The sequence below is a fragment of the Camelina sativa genome, chromosome 17 (genome assembly GCF_000633955.1).
Source record: "Camelina sativa cultivar DH55 chromosome 17, Cs, whole genome shotgun sequence".
Classification (NCBI taxonomy): domain Eukaryota; kingdom Viridiplantae; phylum Streptophyta; class Magnoliopsida; order Brassicales; family Brassicaceae; genus Camelina; species Camelina sativa.
This window is the reverse complement of record NC_025701.1, coordinates 25,253,131-25,280,005: the sequence shown is the minus strand read 5'-3', so window position 1 is coordinate 25,280,005 and position 26,875 is coordinate 25,253,131. Positions and strand designations below refer to the sequence as shown.

Here is a 26,875-nt window from a genome sequence, read left to right as displayed (position 1 = left end):
GACTTTTACTTAATAATTTAGTCTTGATAGGAAAATGCACTAAAGAACATGTTGTTCCATGAAAGTTCTTATACCTTGTTTTTAAATCAAACATCCAAAAAGTCAATGGGGCATTCCGAGAATCGAACTCGGGACTTCTCGCACCCAAAGCAAAAATCATACCACTAGACCAAATGCCCTATTTGTGAGAACTGAAGTCGAGCTTCAATTTCAAGAGTGATTTCTGAGCGGGGGTGCTTACCACCGTTCTAGTTCTGAATTGAGTAAAAAGTCTAGTTGCTTATAGCGAAGTGAAAACATATTCTTATTGCCAAGTGAAAGTTTTTTGACCCCATTTACATTCTCCCCCACCCCTCTTACTTTTATACTACTCAATTACAATTAATTCCATATCAATTCAGTCTGTAAACCTCGCCCTCTATTCAATGTATTCAAGGGAATCTTTGACCGCTCCTCCGAGCTCTGAAATGACTTTACTCTTCCGTTTCACTTCTCTTCACTTCCCTAGATCAGTAACAATGGGCTGACCTAATCGCGGCCTTGGTTCATATTGTCCATTGGGCCTGGGTCCAAACCCATAACTCGAGGTGACGGATTACGGTACCAATACTATTGCTAAGCACTTTGGTTTAAACATTGAAGGCCACCATATGTATGTTGTCATATTATGGTTGGTGCTCTAAGTCGACTTTTACTTAATAAGTTAGTCTTGATAGGAAAATGCACTAAAGAACATGTTGTTCCATGACAACTCACAAACCAGGCATCACATGTTTAAATCCAATGACTCTGCCTGGCCATTTAAAATATATAGTTTTGAAAAAAGTCAATGGGGCATTCCGAGAATCAAACTCGGGACCTCTCGCACCCAAAGCAAGAATCATACCACTAGACCAAATGCCCTATTGATAAGCACTTTGGTTTACACATTGAAAGCCACCATATGTATGTGGTCATATTGTGGTTTGCTGCTCTAAGTTGACTTTTACTTAATAAGTTAGTCTTGATAGGAAAATGCACTAAATTACATGTTTTTCCATGACAGTTCTTATACATAGTTTTTAAATCAGACATCAAAAAGTCAACGGGGCATTCCGAGAATCGAACTCGGGACCTCTCGCACCCAAAGCGAGAATCATACCACTAGACCAAATGCCCTCTTGCTACACAACTTAGGTTAAACATTGGAGATCACCATATTTGGTCATATTGTGGTCACTTGCTCTTATTTGTTCATATGTGATTATATTCTTTAACGTTGTTAAAAAAAATTGTTGAAATAATGATTATGAATACTGACAAACCAGACATGTTTATATCCAATGACTCTTCCTGGCCATTTAAAACATATAGTTTTGAAAAAAGTTAACGGGGCATTCCGAGAATCGAACTCGGGACCTCTCGCACCCAAAGCAAGAATCATACCACTAGACCAAATGCCCTATTGCTAAGCACTTTGGTTTAAACATTGAAGGCGACCATATGTATGTGGTCATATTGTGGTTTGGTGCTCTAAGTTGACTTTTACTTAATAAGTTAGTCTTGATAGGAAAATGCACTAAAGAACATGTTGTTCCATGAGAGTTCTTATACCTAGTTTTTAAATCAGACATCAAAAAGTCAACGGGGCATTCCGAGAATCGAACTCGGGACCTCTCGCACCCAAAGCGAGAATCATACCACTAGACCAAATGCCCTCTTGCTACACAACTTAGGTTAAACATTGAAGATCACCATATTTGGTCATATTGTGGTCACTTGCTCTTATTTGTTCATATGTGATTATATTCTTTCACGTCGTTAAAAACATTGTTTAAATAATGATTATGAATACTGACAAACTAGACATCACATGTTTATATCCAATGACTCTTCCTGGCCATTTAAAACATATACTTTTGGAAAAAGTCAATGGGGCATTCCGAGAATCGAACTCGGGAGCTCTCGCACCCAAAGCAAGAATCATACTACTAGACCAAATGCCCTATTGCTAAGCACTTTGGTTTAAACATTGAAGGCCACCATATGTATGTGGTCTTATTGTGGTTTGATGCTGACTTTACTTAGAGAACATGTTGTTCCATGACAGTTCTTATACCTTGTTTTTAAATCAGACATCCAAAAAGTCAACGGGGCATTCCGAGAATCGAACTCGGGACCTCTCGCACCCAAAGCGAGAATCATACCACTAGACCAAATGCCCTCTTGCTACACAATTTAGATTAAACATTGAAGATCATCATATTTGGTCATATTGTGGTCACTTGCTCTTATTTGGTCATATGTGGCTATATTTTTTCATGTTGTTAAAAGACATTTTTGAAATAATGATTATGAATAATGATAAACCAGATATCACATGTTTATATCCAATGACTCTGCCTGGTCATTTAAAACTTATAGTTTTGGAAAAAGTAAATGGGGCAATCCGAGAATCGAACTCGGGACCTCTCGCACCCAAAGTGAGAATCATACCACTATACCAAATGCCCTATTGCTAAGCACTTTTGTTTAAGCATTGAAGCCACCATATGTATTTTTTCATATTGTGGCCTTGTGCTCTAAGTTGACTTTTACTTAATAAGTTAGTCTTAATAAGATGATCCAAGATCTATATTTTGTGAGATCTTTCTTTCAATTCAGTCGAATGGTATGATCTTTGAACGTGTATTACTGGTTTGCAATGTACTCTGGATAGAAATAGACCAGAAATATTTTGATCTGCAAAAAACATTAGAATTGGATAGTCTTCTCATCCTACATTTATAAGTAGTGTTATATCAATCAATTGAAAACCCTCCTGTACTTCGATTCATTATAATCTCTTTTATCTTAACGTTATAGTCTTGATCATGCCACTATGACTATACCAAGTTCTTGGTTATTGATGACTCTAAACAATACATGCATAGTTTTGGTGAATGTTTATGTAGATTAACTTAGTTGAAATGCTGAATGTGATCTGAGACAAATCAGGCACTAATGACAGATATATATATATATATATATATAAGAATTCTGAGTTGATTAGATGCATGTGCTTTCTACAGATCATTAAAAAAAGTTTTAGTTTGCTGGTCGACCTGTTCCTGATTCTCAAATACCTAAAAAAGTGATTCATTGAAATTTACGTGCGATACATTCCATGCTGAAACTTATTCTTTGGTTTGCCTTTCAACACTTGATATTGAAAGTTTTAAGGAAATAGGGTTTATTTTCATGCTGAAATTTACGTTAAGTACTTGATGTTTGGTCTATAACCTGACCACTGAAAAAAAAACTAACACCAAAGGGTAGATTCATCGTAGCAAAATTTTAGAGCAAAAGTTTCCGAAGAAGTCAACGGGGCATTCCGAGAATTGAACTCGGGACCTCTCGCACCCTAAGCGAGAATCATACCACTAGACCAAATGCCCTGTTGTAATGCAATCTAGTTAAATCGTTGAATAGTTTGGTCATACTTTTTATTTTGTTCTCTTAGTTGACTTTAACTATATAAATTGTTTATTAGGCTATTCCTTGATCTAATCTATGTGACCTTTTCTTAACTGAAATGTAAATGAAATGATCATTAGCATTTTCGGTAGAAAATAGATATCTCGTTTGTATTGTACTCTGTAAAATAGATATCTAGTTTGTATGGTACTCTGTAATTATACACCCCAGTTAGATATTTGTCCAACTGGTCAAACCTCTTCCAGCACAAACCAATCAGAAGAGGAAAAGTGTGCTCGTCGTACATGTAGACGGGGCATTCCCAGAATCGAACTCGGGAACTCTCGCACCCTAAGCGAGAATTATACCACTAGACCAAATGCACTGTTGTTTATGTACACAACTGAAGCACTATAAGCGTGAAGTTAGAATATACTGTTCGAGTTAATGCATGATTTTTGGTTCTGTTGAATCTGGAGTATGAGTGTAGTATGATTCTTGATTTCTTATGTAAGTCTAAAGTATGCCAGGTGTTTATCTGCTGAATCTAAGGCACTATCTAGTTTATTAGTCTCTCAATGAAACTCAGTAGGAGATGTTTGTTGGATATGGGCTTCGTCCCCAACATTCTAGGAGGCCCAAACAGAAGATTCTTAAAAAGTTTAGGGACTGAAGTCATGGATCTGGCCCATCTGGCCGCAGGGGCAAAATCGTCATTTGCAGAAGAGACAGAAGGGATCCTAGGTCAATGACCCACTATAAATATCAGATGTCATTGTCATCCTAAATCTTGGCAATCAGAGAGAAAAATCAATTATTCTCGTATAAACTGTGCTTACAACTTTGATTGTATTTTCTGTAAACTCTTGCTTCGATTCTATAAAAGGACCAGCTCTGATTTATCCCCAAGGATATTCATATTACTTATATTGTCGATTTCATACATCAACATTGTTCATGCTGTAGAATCATGCATCTTCCTTTGCTCTTATTTTACGATCTATGCCAAATGTTCACTGTTGTGTGTCAAGCTATCTATTCCTTTTATGAAGTGGGAGAGAGAGAGAGATCCTATTCTGGAGAGTGTTTTTTCTCATCTGTCCTTGGTTCTCTAATGCAGCATCTATGTAGTGTAGTTTCTGTGATAAGAGTCTTTCAGGAAAAAAAAAAAGCATTCAAATTCAATATAAACACCAAATCCTGCTGAAGTGGAAGATGCGCTTTTATGTACCCTTGGACATGTTCTCTCATTTCCTTCTCAAAGGTACTTCTGTTGAAATTTTGTTTTAATTCCCTTTGAAGAACACATCAGTGCTTGAAACGTTTTGTCCAGGATGAGAACTAGATTCTTCAGGAGGGTGAAAAGTATTTGAACTACTTTTTAACTAGAGATCAGGAAATAAGGATTATTAGTTATCACATTATAGCTACCAAAATCTTGATCAGAGACACATCTGTAACTTAGTAGACCAAATGCCCTGTTTTTATGTCTTTTTAGTTTTATGCATGTTGTTTGGGGTTTAAGCAGCTCCTGGAAACTCTTGCAGAGCTGGCTTAGTTGCTCATTGTGTAGTAAACGTCCTAGTGAATTGAATTTATATGTTTACCCAACCATATACTGGAATGTAATCAAATGACCTGAGGTGGCTCAGACATTAAAGATGTTCATCAAAAAAGTTCTAGTGACTTTATTTATCTTCCTGGCAAGTTGAAAAGAGATTGGTGCAACCAAAATGTTAAAATTTAATAAATTTTGTTACATCTGACAGTTACGGTGACCCAACTGTTGAATTGCATATCTGGACTTCTGAAACGAACACGAAAAAATAGTACTCAAGTTTCATAAACTTTTGAATTGTGCTTGTTTTGGTTTGTAGGCTTACACTGTGGAGCTTGTAACTGAAGTTGCACAATTATAAAGTAGAGAAGAAAGAGTTAAATAGGAGGCAGGTAATCACCGACCACAAAGCGACATATGCTAGTTTCTCATTGTATGTATGTCTTGGGTGTTACAGACAAAGATGGAAGTGCTAAAGAATCAGGTAACTCTTTATTCCATTTTACAGTATTTTGCTTACCATATGAGACTTATTCGGCTTATGCGATTCCCACCATAGTTCCTACAGGTCAAAGCCAGCAAATCCTTCCCATTGAGATTTGCTTGTTAATGGACACAGAATTATTTCATGGAGCCATGAATTAAACTTTGTTTGACACCAAAACCCCTTTTACCAGTCTCTAAACTGCACTTTGTTTGACACCAAACTGCATATTATTATAGCTGAGACAACTGTCTTATATCATTCTGCTTCAAAGTTGAAAGCTTCTTTGGTGGATAAACAACAGATGGAGATGAGGAAATTTTTCAAGGCAGCCACCAGAAAAAGCTGTGGAGGACGCACTCAAGACCTTGGTGAAATCAATGGTGAATTAAGTTCTTGTGGTCCTACTTAGCTTAGGTGTTGAGTTGAGCTCTCACATATATAATTCTGTTTATTTCTTCTCGTTGCCTCATTATAACATAACAATGTGTGAATAGTTTACAAATACCAAGAAAGTCTTCAAATTCAGATACAAGAACTAACTGACTTACAAATATGAAGAACTTCTACTACTTTCAAAAAGATGGGGAAAAACATACTGAGTGGGGTGACTCAGACAAGAGTTAGCTTAGTCTTTTTCTGGGACCGTATTCTTTGCAGAACTGTTTGCACATTGCGGTGATCAGACGCAGAAGCATAGTCAACAGCTGTATCACTAGTTTGAGTATCCTTGTCAGTAAAAAATGGTGACATCTCAGGTAAAATCTCAATCCCCGCCAAATGTTGTGCCCACTTATATGGCCTCGAAGTTCTGCTCTCATCAAATAAATGATCATCGCCAAGAATGAGCTTTGCTGACTGAACAAACCAACAAAAGAAAGTAAGTATCAATGCTTTAAAGAAAATTGTTGTTATAAATGGATGTAAAGTGATAAAAAGGATATATGTATGCACCTGATGAGGAGGCTCAAGACCAGCATCTTCTGGAAATAAGTTACATAGTATATTTTTCTCAAGGTCATCCTGAGACTCTTCAATGCCAACGCATACAACGTTCAACTTCAACAAGTACTCAAACTTGAGCAAGACAGGTCTATCGGATTTCGGATCTGGAATCTCAACATCATATATGTGAAGAACAACTTTAAGAGGATGACTCTGATATAGTCCTCCCTCATCAGAAACCTCTTTCTTGGGTCGTTTCCTTTGCCTTTTTCCATCATCCTCCAATCTTAGACTCTCTGTATATACATGGCATTTTAAAGAGAAAATAAGGACTCCATAATCCAGTACTAATTTCAACAAAAGGTTTCACAACTGCTAACCTGAGTTCTGTTCAGCCTGCTGGCGGGCATAAGTTTGAGCATCCTTAAGGCTCCCAGATACCTCGAGATCTATATTCTCTTCAAAAGCTTCCTTTCGTGCCATGAACTGCGAATATATAACATAAAGCGGCGGAGGAAGAAGCTCAGCTAAGTTATGATACTTCAGCTTCTTCGGATTTGGCAAACTCAGCTGGCTCTGTACTGGCAAAGATGCTTTCTTCAAAGATTTGAGATGCACTGGAAGACTCGACAGAAACTTGTTACGCTCTGCATTACTTTCCAGCAAACTCTTCTTATGTTGTTCCAACCTCGCTCTAAGCTTGCATAGTTCTTTCCTCTGTGTGCATAAAAGCTTAACCACTCAAATCACATTTGAACCACAAAAACTCCTAATAACATCTACAACATGAACTTGCTCCAACAGTTGGAGCCTAAACATATTCAATCACATAAGCTTCTACAAGAATCTTAAACTGAGTCTCTTAATTAATTACCTGATGAAGCTCAAAGTTGAGTCTTTTAAGCATCAAATCATGAGAAGTATCATTTGAAAGAGTTTGAGACTTGATCGCTTCAGGAGCTTCACTGAAGAACTCTTGTTCAGATATGAGATCGATGTTGGGATACCTAGATTTGAAATCTCTACTGGCTTTATTAGCTTTGAGGTAACGGCTCTTCTCATACATGAGATTGTGAAGCTCCAATGTCGTGAAATCCACCGGAGATTTTGCTAACTCAGTCTCAGTTTTCGCTTTCTCTTCCTCTACAAGAATCGCGCGATTCGCTTGACGCAGATTGATGAAATTGAGAAACATCTGAGTGAGGAGTTCGCGATTCTCGGATTTGGGGTTTCCTTGTTGCGTGATTGAGAGCATCCTCTCGACGATGGCCTCGATGTAGGCTTTGGTCTCTTGAAGTAGCTCTACCGGTGATTTTTCCGCCGTAGCCACCGTGTCGTTCGCCATCTCCGATTGCATTATTCCTTTCTCCTAAACTCGCCGAGCTCCGAGAGAGGGTTTTGTGTTTCTAACTAAGGCGGTCTGGTTTGGTTCGACATTTTGGTATTTCAATGTTCGGTTTAGAATCGAGTTATACTAAAATTGAAGTTTAGTTCGGTTTGTAAAGGAGAAATTTCGGTTCAATTTGGTACAAATAAAACTAAATAGGTTATTATTAATTAGTTTCGGTTAATTGGATACTGTTTGGTTTGTTTGGTAAATTAAATTTTGCTCATTTTTGTTTGTTAGGTTAGTTCCAGATCGAACATTTTGAACGGTTATTTTGACAAAATTTGTGCTGAAAATTGGAATAGAAAGAAACCAAATGTGGTTAAGTTTATTATTTAAATATTTTGGCTTCATTTTGTATATTCCCATATTTTGGATCCAAATTTAAATAATATTTCGATAATCCCGGTTTGGTATTTTCGAACCATTAATAACAAAAAAAATGTATGGTTCTTTACTTCTTTTTGCCGGCTAGCTTCATCTAACATTAAAACGCGTCGTTTTAAATAGCAAATATAAGAAGAGAGGTGTCTGGGTGTATAGAGGTTTTTGGTTGATTCGTATTCCTGAGAGAATGGGAAAGGTCAGAGGCGAAGTAGAAGAAGAAGGTGAAGCAATTGTAGCTCTGGGCTCTCTCTTCAAGCTTACTCAAATCCATCTATGGTAATAAGTCTTGATTTTTATAAGAGGATTTAGCTCTTTCGTTGAGTTTTCTCAGCTGTTTCTTTTTTGTTCTCGTTTGATTCTCCTCTGTCTGTTTAAATACTCAGGGACGATGGGTCTACAGATACTCATTTGGTTCCTCTCTTTCATGAATACAGTGGTGTAAGTGTTCTTTATAAAGTTGAATTTTGTCTTATGTTTCTGTGAATTTTGGTTCTTTTATTTTGTAATGCAGATATCCCCAAACAAGAGTGTTGATGGAATTGCAAGTATGTCTTACTTTTATAAAGTATTTTTTTTTTTTTACTTCTTCTGGTAAAGATCTTTAAAAGTTGTTGAGTTTGAATTTTTGTTGAAGACATTAGGTCTGAGGAGATGGGATTGATGAAAGAGATGAATGCTATGGGTCTTCCGGTTTCCTTTCGAACAAATAAGGAGGTACCCTTTTGATTTCATTTATCAAAATTCATGGTGTTTTAGTTAGTTTGGCATGTTCTGAGAATTTAACAATTTATGCAGTGGAAAAACAGAACAAGAGCCTACCAAAAGACAGGACTCAAGGTTCAAATAAACGACGAGGCTAATGTTCTTTTCATAGAAGAAGATAACAAGGATGTAGCATCCACTGTAGATTTGGTTTCTGATTTGAAGACTTCTGATTATGCTATTGGTGATAATGAGGAAGTTGACAAACCGTGTGTAGAAGATGATTGTGTTCAAAGTACTACAGTAGAAATAGAAAATCATGATGCTGTTGTAGGAAGCTGTCTCTTGGGAAATGGAGATGGAGAGTCTCAGGGTCATAACCATGACTCTAGTGAATGGAAAGTCTACTGGGATTCTTTCTATGGAAGGAGTTATTTTTACAATGTTAAGACACAAGAGTCCACATGGGAGCCGCCACTTGGGATGGAGCATCTAGCCTATAGCAACGAAAGCCACAACTTGACTGAATTGGCTATAGAGGTGATTGAGATGGATGCCTGCCTTTTTTCTCATTCTTGTAAACTTTTATTAGATTATGTTCATTTACGAGTGATTGTTTCTTTTCTTTTTGGTATTAAGACAACAGAGAAGCAACATGATGCCCTATTTGGAACTGGACCTGCCGATGATGTTGGTGCTGAAAAACCTGATGATCTTGGTGGAGTTTGTCAGAGTCAAAGTGAAACAGAAGCCCTAGCCGAAGTTGACAGGTATTACAATTCAATATAATGTGATCTCCTGCTGGTTTTATCATGGCATTTTATTCCTGGACTGAACTTAGTTGAACTGAGATTTTTACAAGGGATCAAACAACCATACTTTCTTTCATATCTTTTAGTATTAGCTATGATCATTACAATGTTGATCTAATTAGTATGCGTCAGTCTTACCCATTGTACTGAGCATTGATAAGCAATCTAGTGTGGCAATACTTGATACGACTATACGCAGAACTTTTTTAGTACAACTGAAAACGTTGAGAGTGTGTAGTGGTCTTGGTTGAAGCTATTGATATAAACCCTACTGAATCAAACATTTGGCTATGTTACAATTTTAAGTGCCATAACTTTGAAACTACCGGTATAACGTAAAGTTGATTTTCTGTGTGTTGTTCAGCGTCTTTAGCAACAGCCTTCTAACATTTTCCTTGTTTCCAGTTTGACTGATACATACCAAGAAACTTCCGTTGGAATTCAATCTTTTGATATTACTACTCTTGATGAAGAGGGAAACGGTGCATCTGTTGTTGTCAATTCCGTTAGCAATGCTAAGAAGGAGTCCAGAAGATCTCGAGCCAAAAAGAAATTACTCAATTCGTACACAGGTTTGCAATACCACCTATTGCATACATGTAACTTTGAATTACCGTAGCTGCAGTTGGTCCGGTTTTTAAATCTTTTGGATTCTTTTGTGAGCAGGAACTGGAATGAAAGGTGTTCTTGAAGAATATTCTGCAATCCTTGGCAAGTATTGGTGCCAAAGATACCTCCTCTTCTCCAGATTTGATGAAGGCATCAAAATGGACGAGGAAGGATGGTTTTCTGTCACTCCTGAACTTATAGCTAAGCATCATGCCGCACGTTGTAATGAAGGCATAGTCATTGACTGTTTTACAGGAGTTGGTGGAAATGCTATTCAGTTTGCATCAAGGTGATTGAACATACACTTTAGACTAAATTTTTTAGTGGTTTACAGTATTTAGTATATAGTGTTGGTAGTTCTTAGTCACTCAATCATTGCTAGATTTTTCTCAGCGATAGCAGGATTTAAATCTAACTAAGATTCCTCTACCAACTAGTGGAAGTAAGGTTTTGCACATTTTCGGCAATTTCCCTGTCTCATTTTCTGCTGTGGTGTGTGCCTTTTTAGGAGTCACTATGTGATTGCAGTTGATTTGGATCCAAAGAAACTTGATTTAGCACAGCATAATGCTGCCATTTATGGCGTTGCTGATAAAATTGACTTTGTGAAGGGAGACTTTTTTGATTTGGCCCATAACTTGAAGGTAATTTTCTTCAACTTTTCTTATATATTTTGGTTTTCGTGTAGCCACTGAAATAAAAATTCATTGTACAGGCAGGCACTGTATTCCTATCGCCTCCCTGGGGAGGCCCTGATTATCTAAAAGCGAGTACGTATGACATGAAGACAATGTTGAGACCTCGTGATGGGTATATCTCTCGTGCTGATTATTTATTATGTGATTAAGAGTTTTTGTGCTCTTTAATCTCTTTTAATGATTAGAAATAATGACTCACTGTCCCTGCATGATGCAGAGACACTCTATTTAAGGCGGCTATGAACATTGCGTCAACAGTCATTATGTTTCTTCCAAGAAATGTTGATATTAACCAATTGGCAGAACTAGCCTTATCAACATCTCCTCCATGGTCACTGGAGGCAAGTGTTTGTTTCGTATCACTTTCCTAGTTGGTCGATTATGTTAATGAGCATATTGTTTGGAATTTAAAAAGGCATTTCCAAGAAATTGGATAGATTCTTATACTTATTCATGTTGCATTGGTGAAAACTGTATGGTATTTGATATTTATATTTGAAACAAACCCCATTTGTCTAACAGGCAAGCACGAATGTTTTCAGGTAGAAAAGAACTACTTAAATGGGAAGCTGAAGGCGATAACAGCATATTACATCAGACAGAATAGTTGTTAGAACTTAGAAGAAGACAGTGATTCTGCTCACACATTCGATGCATGAAGGCTACAAAGGGCAAAAGGTACCTTGCAATCTTCATTTGTGTCAGCTTGCTGAAGCCAAGTTGATGAGAAAAGTGATTTGTGACCATAGGTTATGCGTTTGTATGTACAAAATGTGTTATGTAACTCTGGGTTAAGCCCATTCGATATAAAACTGATTCAGAAATTTTGTGTTATGCAATCAATCATTGCTTCAAACTGTGAATTGAAAATGAAACTTGTGTAAGAAAACGAAGTGAGACAGAAGTGTTTCTAATTTTCTATATTGTTGCTCACACTCTGTCTCCAGTCATTTTTTCGGGATCATGTGAAACAGCATCGTACTGTTGAATCTTATCCTCTGCTTGGCCAAGCAAACAGAACACGATGAGAAGCAATATACAGCCAAAAAATGTACGTTTGTCCGAATTAGAAAATTAGAACATTTAGTGATATTTTAGCCATATTCTACAAGCAGCAGCCATATTCGAAAACATCACTAAATGTCTCATGTTTCTGGCCCAGCTTATACAAAATTTCTCACTCACATACGTATTTGCTTCTTCCTTCAATGCTGAGTTAGTTCGGTAAGTTTCATGGTAACTTCTCTTATTCTTGCATATAAATAGAGATTGCAAAACAACAACGTGTGTGATGTGGATGCGTGATTTTATAAAAGTTTGGAAATATATTTTACTTTACACAACTTTGTTATAGTTTCACATAAGAAAAGCCAATTACATAGTTGGTAAATTAACTGAAAAGGCATAGTTACAAAATATGTATAGGGCTCTAGAGGGAAAAAAAACCGAGAAAGTAAAAGACAACATAAAACTGAGAATGGAACCATACAGAATATCTTTGGTATTGTAAATCTATATACTATTAAAAGGGAAGCACTTTTTTAAGGCAAAAATGAAACATTAGAATATATGACATAAAATGACCCTGAATAAATAAAAACGCATACAAGAAGGATATTGAAGTAAATTTGGAATGTAAAAATCTCAGATCCTTCTCTGACCCGGGTGTAATTAATTCGGATCATGTATAATTTATCCGGAGTCTGATTAATAGTATTAATAGTATAGATATAAACAAACAAAGTTTTTTCACTCAACAAAGTCTCAGCATTTGAATTTTAGTGGTACAACGAGTGGCCCAAACGTGTAATATCCAATAACTCATTACCAAGTTCCGTAATAAATACAGTGGTCCAATAATCAACTACTACATAAGAAATATCAACTACTACTATAATTAATTACTAAGATATTGTATACCATAAAAAAACGAACACTAATAATAAAGGAAAACAAATATATATTTATGTCTTCATACTCACGCAAACTAAGCCTTTACTAATTATGTAAAATCAAAGATTACCAAAATTTCGTATATCACTAATGTTGAAAAATTACTATGATATTGTATACCATAAAAAAACGAATAACAATAATAAAGGAAAAAATATATATATTTATGTCTTTATACTCACGCAAATTATGTCTTTACTAATTACTAATTATGTAAGCCTTTACTAATTATGTAAAAACGCGTGGATCCTGTTGTTACCCGGATTGATTGTGTTCGGGTCATGTATTAATTGTTCGGAGTTGTTTTTCATACTCCTGTATCCAAACAGAATCGAAACAAATTAAAAAACAGAGTAAGTATTTTCGTTTAAACAATTTAAGGAAACCATAATTCCGATATTTATGTACATATTTAATTTGGGCAATAAATTCGAAACTGTATATATGTAAAGATATTTCATTTGATGATATATTTGGAGATATATCTTGAAACAATAATTTCTGATTTTGATGTTACCTAAGACACAAAATCATCTAAATTTGTTTATAGAAATAATTTAAATCTGTCTCTATTAAAATCGTGCAATTAAATTCAAAATTGTATATATGTATAAAAAATTAATTTGATTATATTTTTGTGAGAAATCTGCGTAAACAATATTTATGATTTTCCTTTTTCTAAAACTTATATTCCAAAACTAAATGAGGAAATCTAAAATAACTACCAAAATCTTTTTGTTAGTATCCTAAAATATATTAATCTTCATCTCTCTATATAAGACGTGTCGAAGTCTTTAGTTTCGTTCGTTCAAAAATTTTTTTTCCAGCATCCATATTTTGAGTTTTAAATTTTTTGACTTTTATTTTTCATAATCTTATAGTGTTTCAGATTTGAAACTCTACAAGAACATGTGAAACATAAAAGTCAAGACTGTATAACTTCTAAAATATGAATGTTGTGAAACAATTAAGTAGTTATAATTGATTTTCTCTTACTATTCTTTTGAATAGTTACAGTTTTTTTATGTTAATACTTATATATACATTAATTATAATATATAGTGTACTTTTGATGCATGATTTTTTTTTTTTAACAATCTATGATTATATTGTTACACATAGCCTATTGGTATTAAATCATTAGTGTGATTCATTTCTTTTTTATATTTTCTCAAATCATAATGAATTTTGCAGTGAACTGGAAAAGAGGAGAAACAAATATATCTTTCAGAGGTAACATGAAATTGCATGTCTCGATGATGTCCACAATGTTGAATATGACTTCCCCCTCCCCGATCAAGCTTTTTTCTTTGGCGAGTCATTCAACTAAATCTTCATATATCCAATTATAGTTTTTGTAATTTTTTATACTTCCAAATTTAATTTAACACACTAATATATCCAACAATTCTATTGTCAATTAGTTTCGGTCTTAAAGTGAAAATTATTATATTAGTGATCATAAAATTTGGATAACTAAATTGACCTTTCAGACTTCAATGTTATAGAATTTCAGACCCCTCTTATACTTATTTTATTCTTTGAGTTTGTTTTTAGTTTTTTTTGTTGGTGTATTTTTAAAATATTGACATTATTATCATAACTATCTTTTAAATATATTTTTAAAATAATTGGGAAGATTGCAATCTTTCAAATATATATTTCTCACATTGTATTTAATTAGTTTATGCTACACTTAAAACTCAGATAAAATTTGTGATTCTAAATATCTCACAAATAAACTCAAAGCATAAATGTGTTGGTCCAAAAGAATATTACAACTTATAAAATAAAACTTTATTTTTAATATGTTGTTTTTCTTCTGCTTATCTAGGCATAACCATGCTGCATGTACCAAATAAGAGATAAATAATGTTAACTGACACGACATGTATATGTGATTCAATTAACTGAATGTTTCAAATAAATTTTTTTTCTCATCAAATACATTATGTTGTTTTGAATCAAACTATTACGCGATTGTATGCTATATTTTGGAAATATGATTTTTGAGGAAATGAGAAAAGAATAATGAGACTGAAACGGGATGGAAGGAGACAAACAGGACACAAATATAATTTAAAAAAAAAAAAATCTAGGATCATGTTAGAATTAAAATAAATTAATATTTCCAATATATTATGTAACATATTTTCAATTTATCTAACATAAAAAATGTTCAAAAGAAAAAGAAAAAACATTAAACTATGTCCTATAATATTTAAGAAAAAAGTAAAACAAAGAAATGTAATCCAATATAAATGGACCATATATCAAATAATAAGAATAAATAGGTCAACTATTTTCTAATATTTTTTATCATATGATATGATATATAAATTTATTATGAATTATATTTGTGTTTGTCCCAAACAGAAGTTCAAGAATTTATGTTTTATTTCTGTCCCATTTCTCTTTTTTAAGAATATAAAACTACCCCATATCGAATATGTACCATACTGCAACGGACAATTACGAACGGGTAGATAAAATGGGACATAAAACAACAAAACATGAATTACGCTCACTCCTAAATATTTTCATTTGTCTCTAACAAGTTTTAAGCAGGTTTTATAACCATTTAAATTATTATATTTAAAAATTGATAGTTATATTTAATTCTCAAAATCTCACTAATTTAAGTAAGGGTTAATTTCTGGACGATTTAGATTGTGAAATTCATAACATACTTTCAAATATCAAATAACAAGTACATGAACATAAAATTAAAATATCTAAATTTAGTTTCAATTTTCCTATTTGTTTTCAAATATGTAGACGTGAAAGAATGGGTACGGGAAAGAACATGTAATCCAGAAAATAAAAATATTAGCTAAATTATTCCTGATAAAATACATGACGGAAATTATGGATAATGCGAATTCAAGCAAGGTATATGCCGTTCAGACATAATATTTACTCATGTGGAATACGTGGAACATATTTTCTGCTGGTCATAGTGCTTTTATCCATTGCGGAGTAGGTACAACGGACGGGTTTGACCCCTTTGACAACTATATAATGGTCATTCCGTTCACGAAGTTTAACTATTTTTTAGTGATTTTATTCAGTTTGATAGTTTATGAGTTTAATAGAAATATAGATGATCACTAATCCGGATCACACTTGATCCGGGTCCGTTATCGTGTCGATCCAATATTTATGGTGAAACGATTATCATTTTTGATATTAACAAACTTGATGAAAGCAAACCAATAAAAGATTATGTTATAAATGCTATACCAAATAAATATTTTTATAATTAAAATCGTAGTTATTACATATATCTTATTTGTTGGACTAAAATATACAATCTTAAATGGGAAAACTATTATTAAAACCATAGTTATGAGATGGAAAACATGACATATATGAGACATGATGGATTTTCTGTCCTAAATTAGACATATCATCTTTCATTTACTATTTTTTTAATATAATCGTCTTTACTAATAACAAAAACAAATTTGATCATTCTTTTTGTCTAAACCAAATTAAAAACAAATCAAATACTATATTGGTACGATTTCGGATTATGAATGTTAATAACATTTCTAAAAAATACGTTTACAAACATAACTTGCATGTACGTAATAAACTATAAATGTGTTAGTAAACTTAGTTTTTAAAATCAATCTCCGCACGTACGTGCGGGTCTGAATCTAGTTTTGAATAATTTGCTAGATAATTTGTTTTTGATAAAAAGACAGGCAAATCAAAATAATTTGTTTCCAATACACATATTAACATCTATTCGTTGGGAAGTTGAGAAGACATAATAGTTTGTTGACAAAAAATTAGAAAAATTAAATGATTATTTACTTAGTTAACATTAGTAAATGGGAAAAAAGTACTAGAAAAGGTTTGAAATGAAATTTATAAGGTGGTTCTGTTTTTTAAATAATTTCTTTTAGTATGTTTGTAAAAGGATAAAAATATTTCAAAAAATATATAGAGCATTAATTATGATAATATAGTGCACGTTTCTGTGCTTAAAAAATAAATTAGTTTTATAATTTTTTTGTTGACATAATGTCAAAAGATTCAAAACATTTTTTAATTTAAGCTATTTGTCTAATATTATTTTGACTTATTGTATTTTTGTGTAACGAATTCTATAAACCGAATAAAAATTCTATTGTTGTTTCCTACGAGTATTGAGAGAGAAACCCTAAATAGACATCGTGATGCGGTTATAGATATCATGAAACTCAAATATATGCCATTTATTAAGAGCAAGGTCCATTCTTCGACTAAATGGATATAATCAATTTCAAGAGAAAATCATACCTATGTTCTGCATGTAATCTTACTCAACTTAATTTGGATTCTTAATGGCCAGCATTGGCCGATGGAGTGCTTCAATCTCTCTATTGGATTTGGAACGGCTCCTTTCGTCAAAATTGTTCCACCAAATATTTGATTGGGACTTTAGAATTTGGTTAAGACACATAACTTAACTATCACTACGCTCTCAGAAATAGACTCTTCATGACTTCATCCAGCCACGTTACTCTTAGTGACTTAATTAAGTTTTAAAGAGTTTTCAGAAAGATATACTCTATTTTGTCTTCCCTAAAACCTCCTCTCCTCACCTTGTTAATGTCACATACAAAAACACCGAAAACTTGAAAGGAATTACACGGAAGATTCCAAATGGTGTGAAATGTAAGTTTGCTTCTATTAAATAAATCTCAAACGGTATGTTCTCTAGACTCTAGTTATTCCTAATATACGAAGTTTCTCCAATCCACGCATCGACAACAAATTTAGCCATCCGAGAAGATTTTAATTTTTATCCAAACAAAATCAACAAAGTAACATTTAAAATGCTTAAGATAATTATTTAAAAAAACTAAAATAAAAAAGCAATACTGTATATTGCACACTTATATAACAGACTAGGTGATACCCGTGCTACAATACGGGATAACACATATTATAATTAATTTATGTATTTTTCGAATGCATAAAATATTTTGGTTTATGTGTTTTTTATAATTTCGAAATTTTAAATAGTGTTCAGTAGTATATTTGGTTTAATTACATGATAAATGTTAAAACATATTTAGATAAGTACGTTGTTTAGACATCGCTAATCTTTTGCACGGTAACAGATATACAATGATCGTTTTACAGTTTTTAAGCGATAGTGGTATGCTTATAGGTGTTAAACCCAAATAATAGATTTTAATTTGGTTTTAGTTTGGACTATTGCACATATATAACCTACACTTAAATATATTTGAATGGTAAAGACATCTCTTCCAATTCCGTCTTGTCCTATCCCGTCCTGTTTCATCTCGTCTCTACCCATAATTTTTTTTATGTCCCATAACTGTTCTTTTTAAAATAATTAACTATTAGACAATTTTAATGTCCAAAATTTTTGGGTAAGAACATAACTAAATTTTTTGCTTTTCTCACATTTTTTGACATATAATTTATTTTAGATATATTGAGTTGATATTAAATATATATTATATATATCCATTAAAATAAATTTGAATTGATTTTTATTAATTCACATATCTTATATATTAATTAACTTTCTATTATTAAGGCTATAATGAATATTTTTACTATTTTAAATTACCTTTTAAAGTAATTTAATTTTTATTTTAAATTGTAATTAGTTAATTGTTTTCAAAATTAAACCGGATTTACTTATATGATCCTAAAACTGTGAGGAAAAATATGCACAAATATTAATTATAATTTTTTTTTCTTGTTTTTCGTTTTTCTTATAATCTTTACAAAGAATCAGAAATTTAGATTTGATTTATTATGTATTTAAATGTTTTCCTTATTTAATTCTGATGTATATATTTTCTTTAATTAAATATTCTAATCGATTAAGATTTAGGCAAAATTATCTCAAAATATTGTTTTAGATTTGCAGTTCAAAAAATCAAAATATATGGTTTAAATTAAAACCATTGAAAAAATCAGTGGCCAAGATTTAATTTAATTTTGAGAATCAAAGGTTAATGTTGATGAGAAAATCGGATCAACTAATCGGATACTAAATGACCCGCGCAGGATCCGACTTAATTTGAATGGTTAGAGAATTTTAATTCCATAATATAAGAATGTATTAATAAATATTAATTACTAATCATTTTATTTAAAAACTACCAAAACAAAGTTATGATCTAAAAGTTAGTCCATAAATACTTCTGCTTTAATAGTATGAATGCATAACTTATTCAATAAATTCGTTATTACATAAGTAGTTAGTAAAAATAATAGCAAGAAGGTGTAACATTCAAAGCTTTAATTAACTCCACCCATTCTACCATCTTATCATAAAAAAAGTTTTCAATTATGATGATCATGATCACCCTCCTTAATTAATGGAAAGTCTCATGTTGAAACAAAATAAAGAAAAACACACCAATCACAACACTTATAATTCATTAAAATTCGTATCTACCACGCCTCAAAAGATTGCTCTTTTAAATATCAGTAAAAACATTATAAAACAAAAAAGTGTTAAAAATTCATCTCTCTCAACAGTCTTTCACACAAGTCAAAGTCACACATTGTTTCCCTGCAGAGTGTCTCTGAGTCACCACCACCAAAAAACAAACAGATTACCACAAAACCTCTCTCTCTCTCTCTCTCTCTCTCTCTCTCTCTCTCTCTTCTCTCTCTCTATAGCTCGAGCTCACAAAAAAAAACGGTTAGAGATTTAGCTTCTTCACGAAGATTTCAAATGCCGTCGGAGTCATCGTACAAAGTCCACCGTCCGGCGAAACCCGGAGGATCTCGACGAGACTCAAGCCCCGACTCTATAATCTTCACACCGGAATCTAATCTCAGTCTCTTCTCCTCCGCTTCCGTCAGCGTCGATCGTTGCTCTTCCACCTCCGACGCTCACGACCGTGACTCTCTCGTCTCCGGTCCTTCTCTGGTACTCCCCCTCCATCCACATTGTTTCACTTCATGAATCTGAGAGTTTCACTATCACATTTATGAATACGCGTGTGTGTGTGTTTGACTTAGTCAAAATCATGCAAAACTTGTTATTCAATTTCACTGTTCATCGTACAATGATGCTAGATAAAAAAACAGATTTGTTGTTTCAATTTGCACTGGATTTAGAGTTTTTAGAGATGATGATTACATGCAACAGAGCTATATAGATTTGAGTTAGTGAAGTAGCTTCGTTCGTTAAACACGATTCTGGATCTTGGACTTGGAATGTATTTTGTTTATTTTGAATTTGAATGTAACTTTTGTTTGGAATTATTTGAGATGAACAGGAGCGAGATCAGAGGGTAAGTTCGAGCTGTAAAGATCTAGATCTAGACAAGCGTGGAACAGGGTGGAAGAATAGTCGTAACTCTAGAAAATCAAATAAAGTGAAAGGTAAGCTACTACTACTAGTAGTACTGATGTATGTAGTGTTACTGCTAGTGATTGAATTGGATTAAAGGTTGTCAAGAAAAGAGAGTGACATGCGACAAAAATAGTCTAAAAGAGATCAATTATGCTTTTGGAAATTTGAAAAAAAATATATCTATCATGTTTTTCTGTTTCTCTTACTTTTTACTTTGTCTCTCTTTGTTTTCTACCGAAAAATAAAAGCAGCTTGGAAAGAGGAGTTTGAGGTTAAAAAAGATGATGAAAGCCAGAATCTTGATTCAGCTAGGAGTTCTTTCTCTGTAGCTCTTAGAGGTCAGTTTACTTTTTACATCATAACAAAAGAAAAAAGAGGAAAGTGTTATACTTTAGCAGTCATTACTTGAAGCGAAACACAGGTTGTTTAATAATATCAACTCTCTATAGAATGCCAGGAACGAAGATCCAGATCTGAAGCGCTGGCGAAAAAGCTAGATTACCAAAGGACTGCTTCGTTGGATCTTAGTAATGTAATCTCTTCGTCTCCAAGAGTGGTAAATGTTAAGAGAACTTCAGTTTCAACTAATAAATCCAGTGTGTTTCCTAGTCCCGGAACTCCCACTTATCTGCATAGTATGCAAAAGGGTTGGAGCTCAGAGCGAGTGCCTTTACGTTCAAACGGGGGAAGAAGTCCGCCCAATGCTGGTTTCTTACCTTTATATAGTGGTAGAACAGTTCCTTCTAAATGGGAAGATGCAGAGAGATGGATAGTTAGTCCTCTTACTAAGGAAGGAGCTGCCCGAACTTCATTTGGAGCATCACATGAAAGGCGACCTAAAGCCAAAAGTGGTCCATTAGGACCTCCAGGATTTGCATATTATTCGTTGTATTCCCCTGCGGTTCCTATGGTTCATGGTGGGAACATGGGCTGCTTAACGGCAAGCTCTCCATTTTCAGCTGGTGTGTTGCCAGAAACTGCCTCTTCTAGGGGTTCTACTGCATCAGCATTTCCTCAAAGAATCGATCCTTGCATGGCTAGATCAATTAGCATTCATGGCTGCTCTGAAGCACTTGCACCCTCATCCCGAGGTATAATACTGTTCAACTCTCTGTAACTCATTTTTATAAACTACATTTGAGTTTTGATATTATTATCCAACTCTCCATAAATTTTATTGTGCTAAAATTAGAGTGGACTAAAAGGACTCGTGCATCAAATATTATTATCCTGCTCTACTTTGACATTCTCATTTGGTAAACTACTTTTTGTTACCAATATGTACAGATGACATCCATGAAAGTATAAAGGATGCAGCTACTGATGCTCAAGCTGTCTCAAGAAGGGATATGGCGACCCAGATGAGTCCTGAGGGAAGCATCCGCTTATCACCTGAGAGACAGTGTTCATTCTCTCCCTCCTCTCCATCAGCACGACCTGTTTCGGAACTACTGAATGGTCATTCCAACCAAGCAGAAGTCAAGGACTTACAGGTTGATGAGAAGGTAACCGTAACTCGCTGGTCAAAGACGCACAGAGGTCTATACCATGGAAATAGCTCAAAAATGCGAGACCACTTAAATGGAAAAGCTAGGGATCCTCAAGGTCTGACATGGTATGTTCTTAGATTATAGGGTTGACACATTAGTCACACGCTCTTTAGTTCTGAAGAATCTTATAAGCAACAGGAATGCTAGTTTTCAAATGAATTAGACTTTGAATTCTGATTGAATGTTTCGTATTTCTGTAGTGTAAAGACCGAGGAAGCCAGCATCATATCTTGGGAAAATTTGCAGAAAGCTAAAGCCGAGGCAGCAATAAGAAAGCTAGAGGTTAAATCCCCTCTCATCCTGTTTCTGTAGCATTATTATTTTTTATCTGAAGCACAAAAACTGAGGCTAAGCATCGAAACAATTGCATTTGATATCAACACATTTAAGTAACTGCTGTAGTATGTTTTACTCCTAGTGTAAGCTAATGTCAGAAATATTTTTCTCAGATGAAATTGGAAAAGAAAAGATCGTCGTCAATGGAAAAAATAATGAGAAAAGTGAAATCAGCAGAGAAGAAAGCAGAGGAGATGAGGAGGTCGGTGTTAGACAATAAAGCAACAACCACATCACATGGTAAGGCTTCATCTTTTAAAAGAAGTGGGAAGAAGAAAATGGCTTCCCTAAGTGGTTGCTTCACCTGTCATGCATTCTAGTTGCCCTTTTTCGAAGAAAATACGGTAAATGGAGACTCTTCACTCATGCGTATGCGTAATATTTGGTGTTCTTATTCCTACTTTGTAATAATATACTTTTGATCGTAAGTAGCTGTTAATTGTTTCCAATACATGCGCTTAGTACATTTGTATGTTAGTTCCTAGCTGAGAGTTAAAATCCGAGGGATGAGTTCACCCCTTTCCACCTTTGTTTGGTCCCTTGGAGCCTGGAGGTGTTTAGAGGTGATTTGATCCCTTGAGAGGACAGGATTTCTTTACTTACCTTACCGATCACATATGCATCATTCTGTTGATTATGTTAAATGTTCTTACCTTTTAAGTACAGTTTCTGACAAAACATTTCATTAATTTATATCATATTGTATGGTTCACATTATGACCAATTTTTTTTGGTACAGTCCACATAATGTGTTTGCAACCCAATCAGACGAGATTATCATAAGCATATAAACCATTCTGTCAAATAAATCATCATGTATAGAAACAATCGCACTCATACAACAATTTACGAATAAAAATAACGATGGAACCAGTAATACAATAATTCAAGACATATCAAACAATGAAAGTATACAAGTACAAGAACAGATATGAAAACCTCGGCACTCATAGGAAAAGGGCTCTACGCGACGGCGATCACATACACAGCAAACTGGTCGAGTGTTACCACTGTTGCGAGTAACTAACAACGAATCTCGTCCTCTTGGAATGGACATTGGCCTCATGAAGAGTTGTTTTCCTAATAAACAACTAATATGCACCGTGACATTGCAATATTCATGACATGTATAGAACCACTCGTTTACATCTAATTTTGCTTCACATAATTCGCACCAGTGTTGACCATTTGTCGTAACCTCTTCCTGCAGCAAAGAGTAAGTGGATGCCGGTCGTGTTTGTAGTGTGTCACACTTGGTAAAGTAGCGCATTTTAGGCCCAAATATGACTTGCATTCCATACACTCTAGGGAATAAGGTGAACAGTGACTAGACTTACACCCCATGCATTCACCGTGGGTAAGATTGAAGAAGAGCTCATGTGGATGGCTTACATGGATAATAGGATCGGGAAGGGAGGCACACCTTGTGTCTAATTCGAACTTGCATTCTCCTTGGCTGCATTTGTATACGAAACCGTAACCTATTTGGTCACAACCATGACATTTGAACATGTCATGGAGATGTTCTATATGGAGATGCTCAAATCTTTCGTCAATCACGTATGCTAATGGCTTTGGAGGAATTGGATAGAGGATAAGGCGGTGTCTGTGTAGCGGATGGTCTTTTTTGCGAGGAAGCGATGCACATGCTTTGTGGAGAAGGAAATGGCACTGCATACAATTGTAGAAACTCTCATATATTAATATTGGGAGGATGCATGCCCGACAGAACATGTTTTCATCCCAAACGTCGTTACGGTGGAGTGTTAGATAATGCTTATGACTGAAATGGTGTATGGTTTTTTCATCGATCCTCACGAATGGCTCAACGTTTTCATCTGGTTCTTCAGAAAATCCTTGGAGATCTTTGCCGTCCCACACACGGCCTTCCACACCACATTTGGAATGAACAGCATAGTGGCATCCCTTTTGGCAGGAAAAATTCCCATTAGGTAACATCAATGGTATGGCGACAGACTCCGCAAGATAATTCACCTGAAGGAAGGGAGGAAGAGAGAGCTAAGCGGTGTGGGTGACGAGTGATCTTAATGACACGGGGTAAGTAGATACATGTCCTGTGGACCATGTAGCTACAAGGGAGACAAGTGTAGACGAGATCATGGCTGTTCCCGAGAGACAAGCCACAAGCATCACATGGAGAATGGATTCGTCTAGGAAAAAGGGTGAGGGTATGCTCATGGCTCTTGAGGTGTTTGATAGTAAGTGGTGGTGGGTTTCTAGTACAGGTGAGGTTTAGGCTAAAGTTGCAAATAGAACAGTGGTAGTATACGTGTTGGAGCTGTCTCTGGCAACATTTGCATTTTACATCGGATATTGAGATAGAGGCATCACCAGATCCAGATGCATCAGGTTCTTCTTCGGAATCAGAGGGTTCTTCTTCTTCTTGCCATGAAGTGGGGATCTGCTGCAAATCATTATAAGGAGAATCTGTGGAGAAGGTGAGTGTGAGAGGGTGGGAAGGGTGAAAAGGATGTTTGATCTTTGACGGATACAAGTGGCAAATTTTGTGGAAAGTAACACGGCAATGACCACAACGGTAATATCCCATAGAACCACTCAAGCCTTTACCTCCACATCCGAAGCAACCCAAGAACTTAGTGTACTGTTTGTAAAGGGTGTGAGGATTAGTTACATCCGATAAACCGCATCTCGGTTGAAAATAACATTTCTTGTGCATATCGTAATCGCAGGTATTACAATGGAGATGATACTTAGAGCGCTTTTTCTCGCTGTAGCAGCCAGTGCACTTGTACAGATTGCGATTGTATCGTCGAGAAAGGAAGTGCACCGGCTGAGATGGATCAGAGAGACGGCATATCTGTCTAGCACGATCACTAAACTTGTGTGTATTTTCGTCCATTTTTATATTTTTTTAAAAGGTGACAAAGTTTTAAAATCTGCCTTATTTTTAGGCTCTCTTCGCCTCTTTTTATTTGTTGCAATGTACCATGGGATACCAAACATGCCTTAGCCATCCATCGCTTGAGAGTTGAATATTACTTTCAAAAGGCGCACAAAGTTATTTTATAATTTGTTACATCATTTAGCCTTTGTCTTTATGTGTTTGTTGTTCGGTCGAGACTTCTTGTCCTGATCACACAATACCGGATTTCTTAAATTTTCAAGTGAGTTTTAAGTTTTAAAAACATATGTACATATTATTCTTTGTTTTCTCTCTACATTAATCAAGGACGAATGAACATTGTTTTACTAATTTTTGGATTAGAAAAAAGTATTTTTCTTTGGCTTATCAATTGAGACAAATTGCAAGCACCAACTACGTACAATTAGTCCTGAGATGGAGCCGGATATCCGGATCCGGCTCCATATCCGCTGGATACGTGAAACAGATATCCGAATCCAGCTCCGAGATGGTCGGATATCCGGTCACTGGTTATCCGCTCAAATATATGATAACCGCCGGATATCCGAATCCGGTATAAACCAACAATGTTTTAAAATTTAAACTTTTTATTCTTCTGAAATAAAACTAATAGGCCCAATAAAGACCATCTGTTGAAGCTCGGAGGCCCATGGAATTTTTGTAGAGGAGAGAGTGTATTTATAAGGGAATAAAGTAGGAGAGATGTGAGTTAGAGCCGATGTGGGACAAAATAATGAGAAAAAGGAGTTTGAAAGATCCCACATCGCCCACTTTACCAAATATAACCTCTCCAGCGTGACTATATATACCCGACTATACACAGGACTCTTCGCAAGTCTCTCTCGTTCAGCATTTTTTAATTATTTAATTATTAAAAGTTCGATGATAGACATGTGTTACAGTATAAAACTTAAAATAAACAAATAAATAAATATAAAACGGATACGGATATCTGGGTTTGTTTTTTTGTGATATCCGAATCCGGATCCGGTTTTAGCGAATTTCATATTTTGGTATCCGAATCCGGATCCGGTTTTCCGAAGCGGATACCACTGGATACCGGATCGGATCCCGGATACCGGATATTAGGTCTCAGGATGAATGCTTTCATCGTTCACCCAATTTTATAATTGTTTTTCTTTGGAAACAAAAAAAAACCAATTAAACTTTATATACTAACTATCTATTATTATTAGTAAAACCCTTTAATCATATGTTAGATTAAAATTAATCATTGATTGGTTGTCTAATATATATGTATGAACGCAAATTTAATTACATAAAAAACCATAACCGCCCAAAAAATCAAATTTGCAAATAGATGTTATCAGTTTATCACACCCATCCAGATATTTAGCAGACATGGCACGCCACTTATCTCCATTTAAATAATCTATACTATTAATTGGAGAGCACCTTTAAAAATAAAAAAAAAGTATACCATATGATATCCCCTACCCCCTACGTCAAAAAGAAAGAAAAAAAAAAAAAAGGGCAATTTGATAACTTTCCATGGCTAAAGCACACATATCTTAGGCGACCGGTTCAATCATATTCGGATCTGGATTAATGGAGGGTGCTTTGTCAATCATATACACCTGTAGCCAATCGATCTTTTTTTTTTTCCATAAAATAAAAGATAAACAACGTAAATTTAGGAAATAAGTTTATAACAAAACCATCCATACCATAAAAGTTGGAGCGAGTAACCAAAAAAACTTATTTCATCATTAAATTTATATTTGATATCGAATCTGTGATTTCAAGAC

At 34.6% G+C, this 26,875-nt stretch overlaps 3 protein-coding genes, 4 non-coding genes and 1 pseudogene across 8 annotated transcripts; 2 read left to right on the top strand and 6 right to left on the bottom strand.

Moving 5' to 3' along the window:
• On the bottom strand, window positions 1,087–1,158 carry TRNAP-UGG. The gene has a single exon. It is a non-coding gene; the product is annotated as a tRNA-Pro (tRNA).
• TRNAP-UGG lies at window positions 1,626–1,697 on the bottom strand. Its single transcript has one exon. It is a non-coding gene; the product is annotated as a tRNA-Pro (tRNA).
• Window positions 2,132–2,203, bottom strand: TRNAP-UGG. The gene has a single exon. It is a non-coding gene; the product is annotated as a tRNA-Pro (tRNA).
• Window positions 3,345–3,416, bottom strand: TRNAP-AGG. The gene has a single exon. It is a non-coding gene; the product is annotated as a tRNA-Pro (tRNA).
• On the bottom strand, window positions 5,916–7,827 carry LOC104757992 (THO complex subunit 5A). Its single transcript, XM_010480786.2, has 4 exons — window positions 7,297–7,827; window positions 6,803–7,139; window positions 6,432–6,718; window positions 5,916–6,335 (listed from the first exon to the last, which is right to left on the bottom strand). Exons 1-4 carry the CDS (start codon window positions 7,777–7,779, stop codon window positions 6,090–6,092), a joined length of 1,353 nt encoding a protein of 450 aa, XP_010479088.1. The 5' UTR covers window positions 7,780–7,827; the 3' UTR covers window positions 5,916–6,089.
• On the top strand, window positions 8,337–11,950 carry LOC104757991 (trimethylguanosine synthase-like). The gene is made up of 12 exons (XM_010480784.2): window positions 8,337–8,472; window positions 8,580–8,634; window positions 8,708–8,741; window positions 8,831–8,910; window positions 8,992–9,438; window positions 9,538–9,668; window positions 10,116–10,282; window positions 10,377–10,608; window positions 10,828–10,963; window positions 11,035–11,129; window positions 11,235–11,358; window positions 11,560–11,950. Exons 1-12 carry the CDS (start codon window positions 8,384–8,386, stop codon window positions 11,629–11,631), a joined length of 1,662 nt encoding a protein of 553 aa, XP_010479086.1. The 5' UTR covers window positions 8,337–8,383; the 3' UTR covers window positions 11,632–11,950.
• Window positions 19,487–22,838, top strand: LOC104757990. 2 transcript variants are annotated; one of them, XM_019239167.1, is made up of 7 exons: window positions 19,487–19,886; window positions 20,239–20,344; window positions 20,564–20,653; window positions 20,765–21,406; window positions 21,603–21,930; window positions 22,066–22,147; window positions 22,315–22,838. In XM_019239167.1, exons 1-7 carry the CDS (start codon window positions 19,689–19,691, stop codon window positions 22,519–22,521), a joined length of 1,653 nt encoding a protein of 550 aa, XP_019094712.1. In that variant the 5' UTR covers window positions 19,487–19,688; the 3' UTR covers window positions 22,522–22,838. The 2 variants fall into 2 exon arrangements, with proteins under 2 accessions (XP_019094712.1, XP_010479085.1); XM_010480783.2 differs by having other exon boundaries at window positions 19,489–19,886; window positions 20,567–20,653.
• Window positions 23,088–25,082, bottom strand: LOC109129946 (annotated as a pseudogene).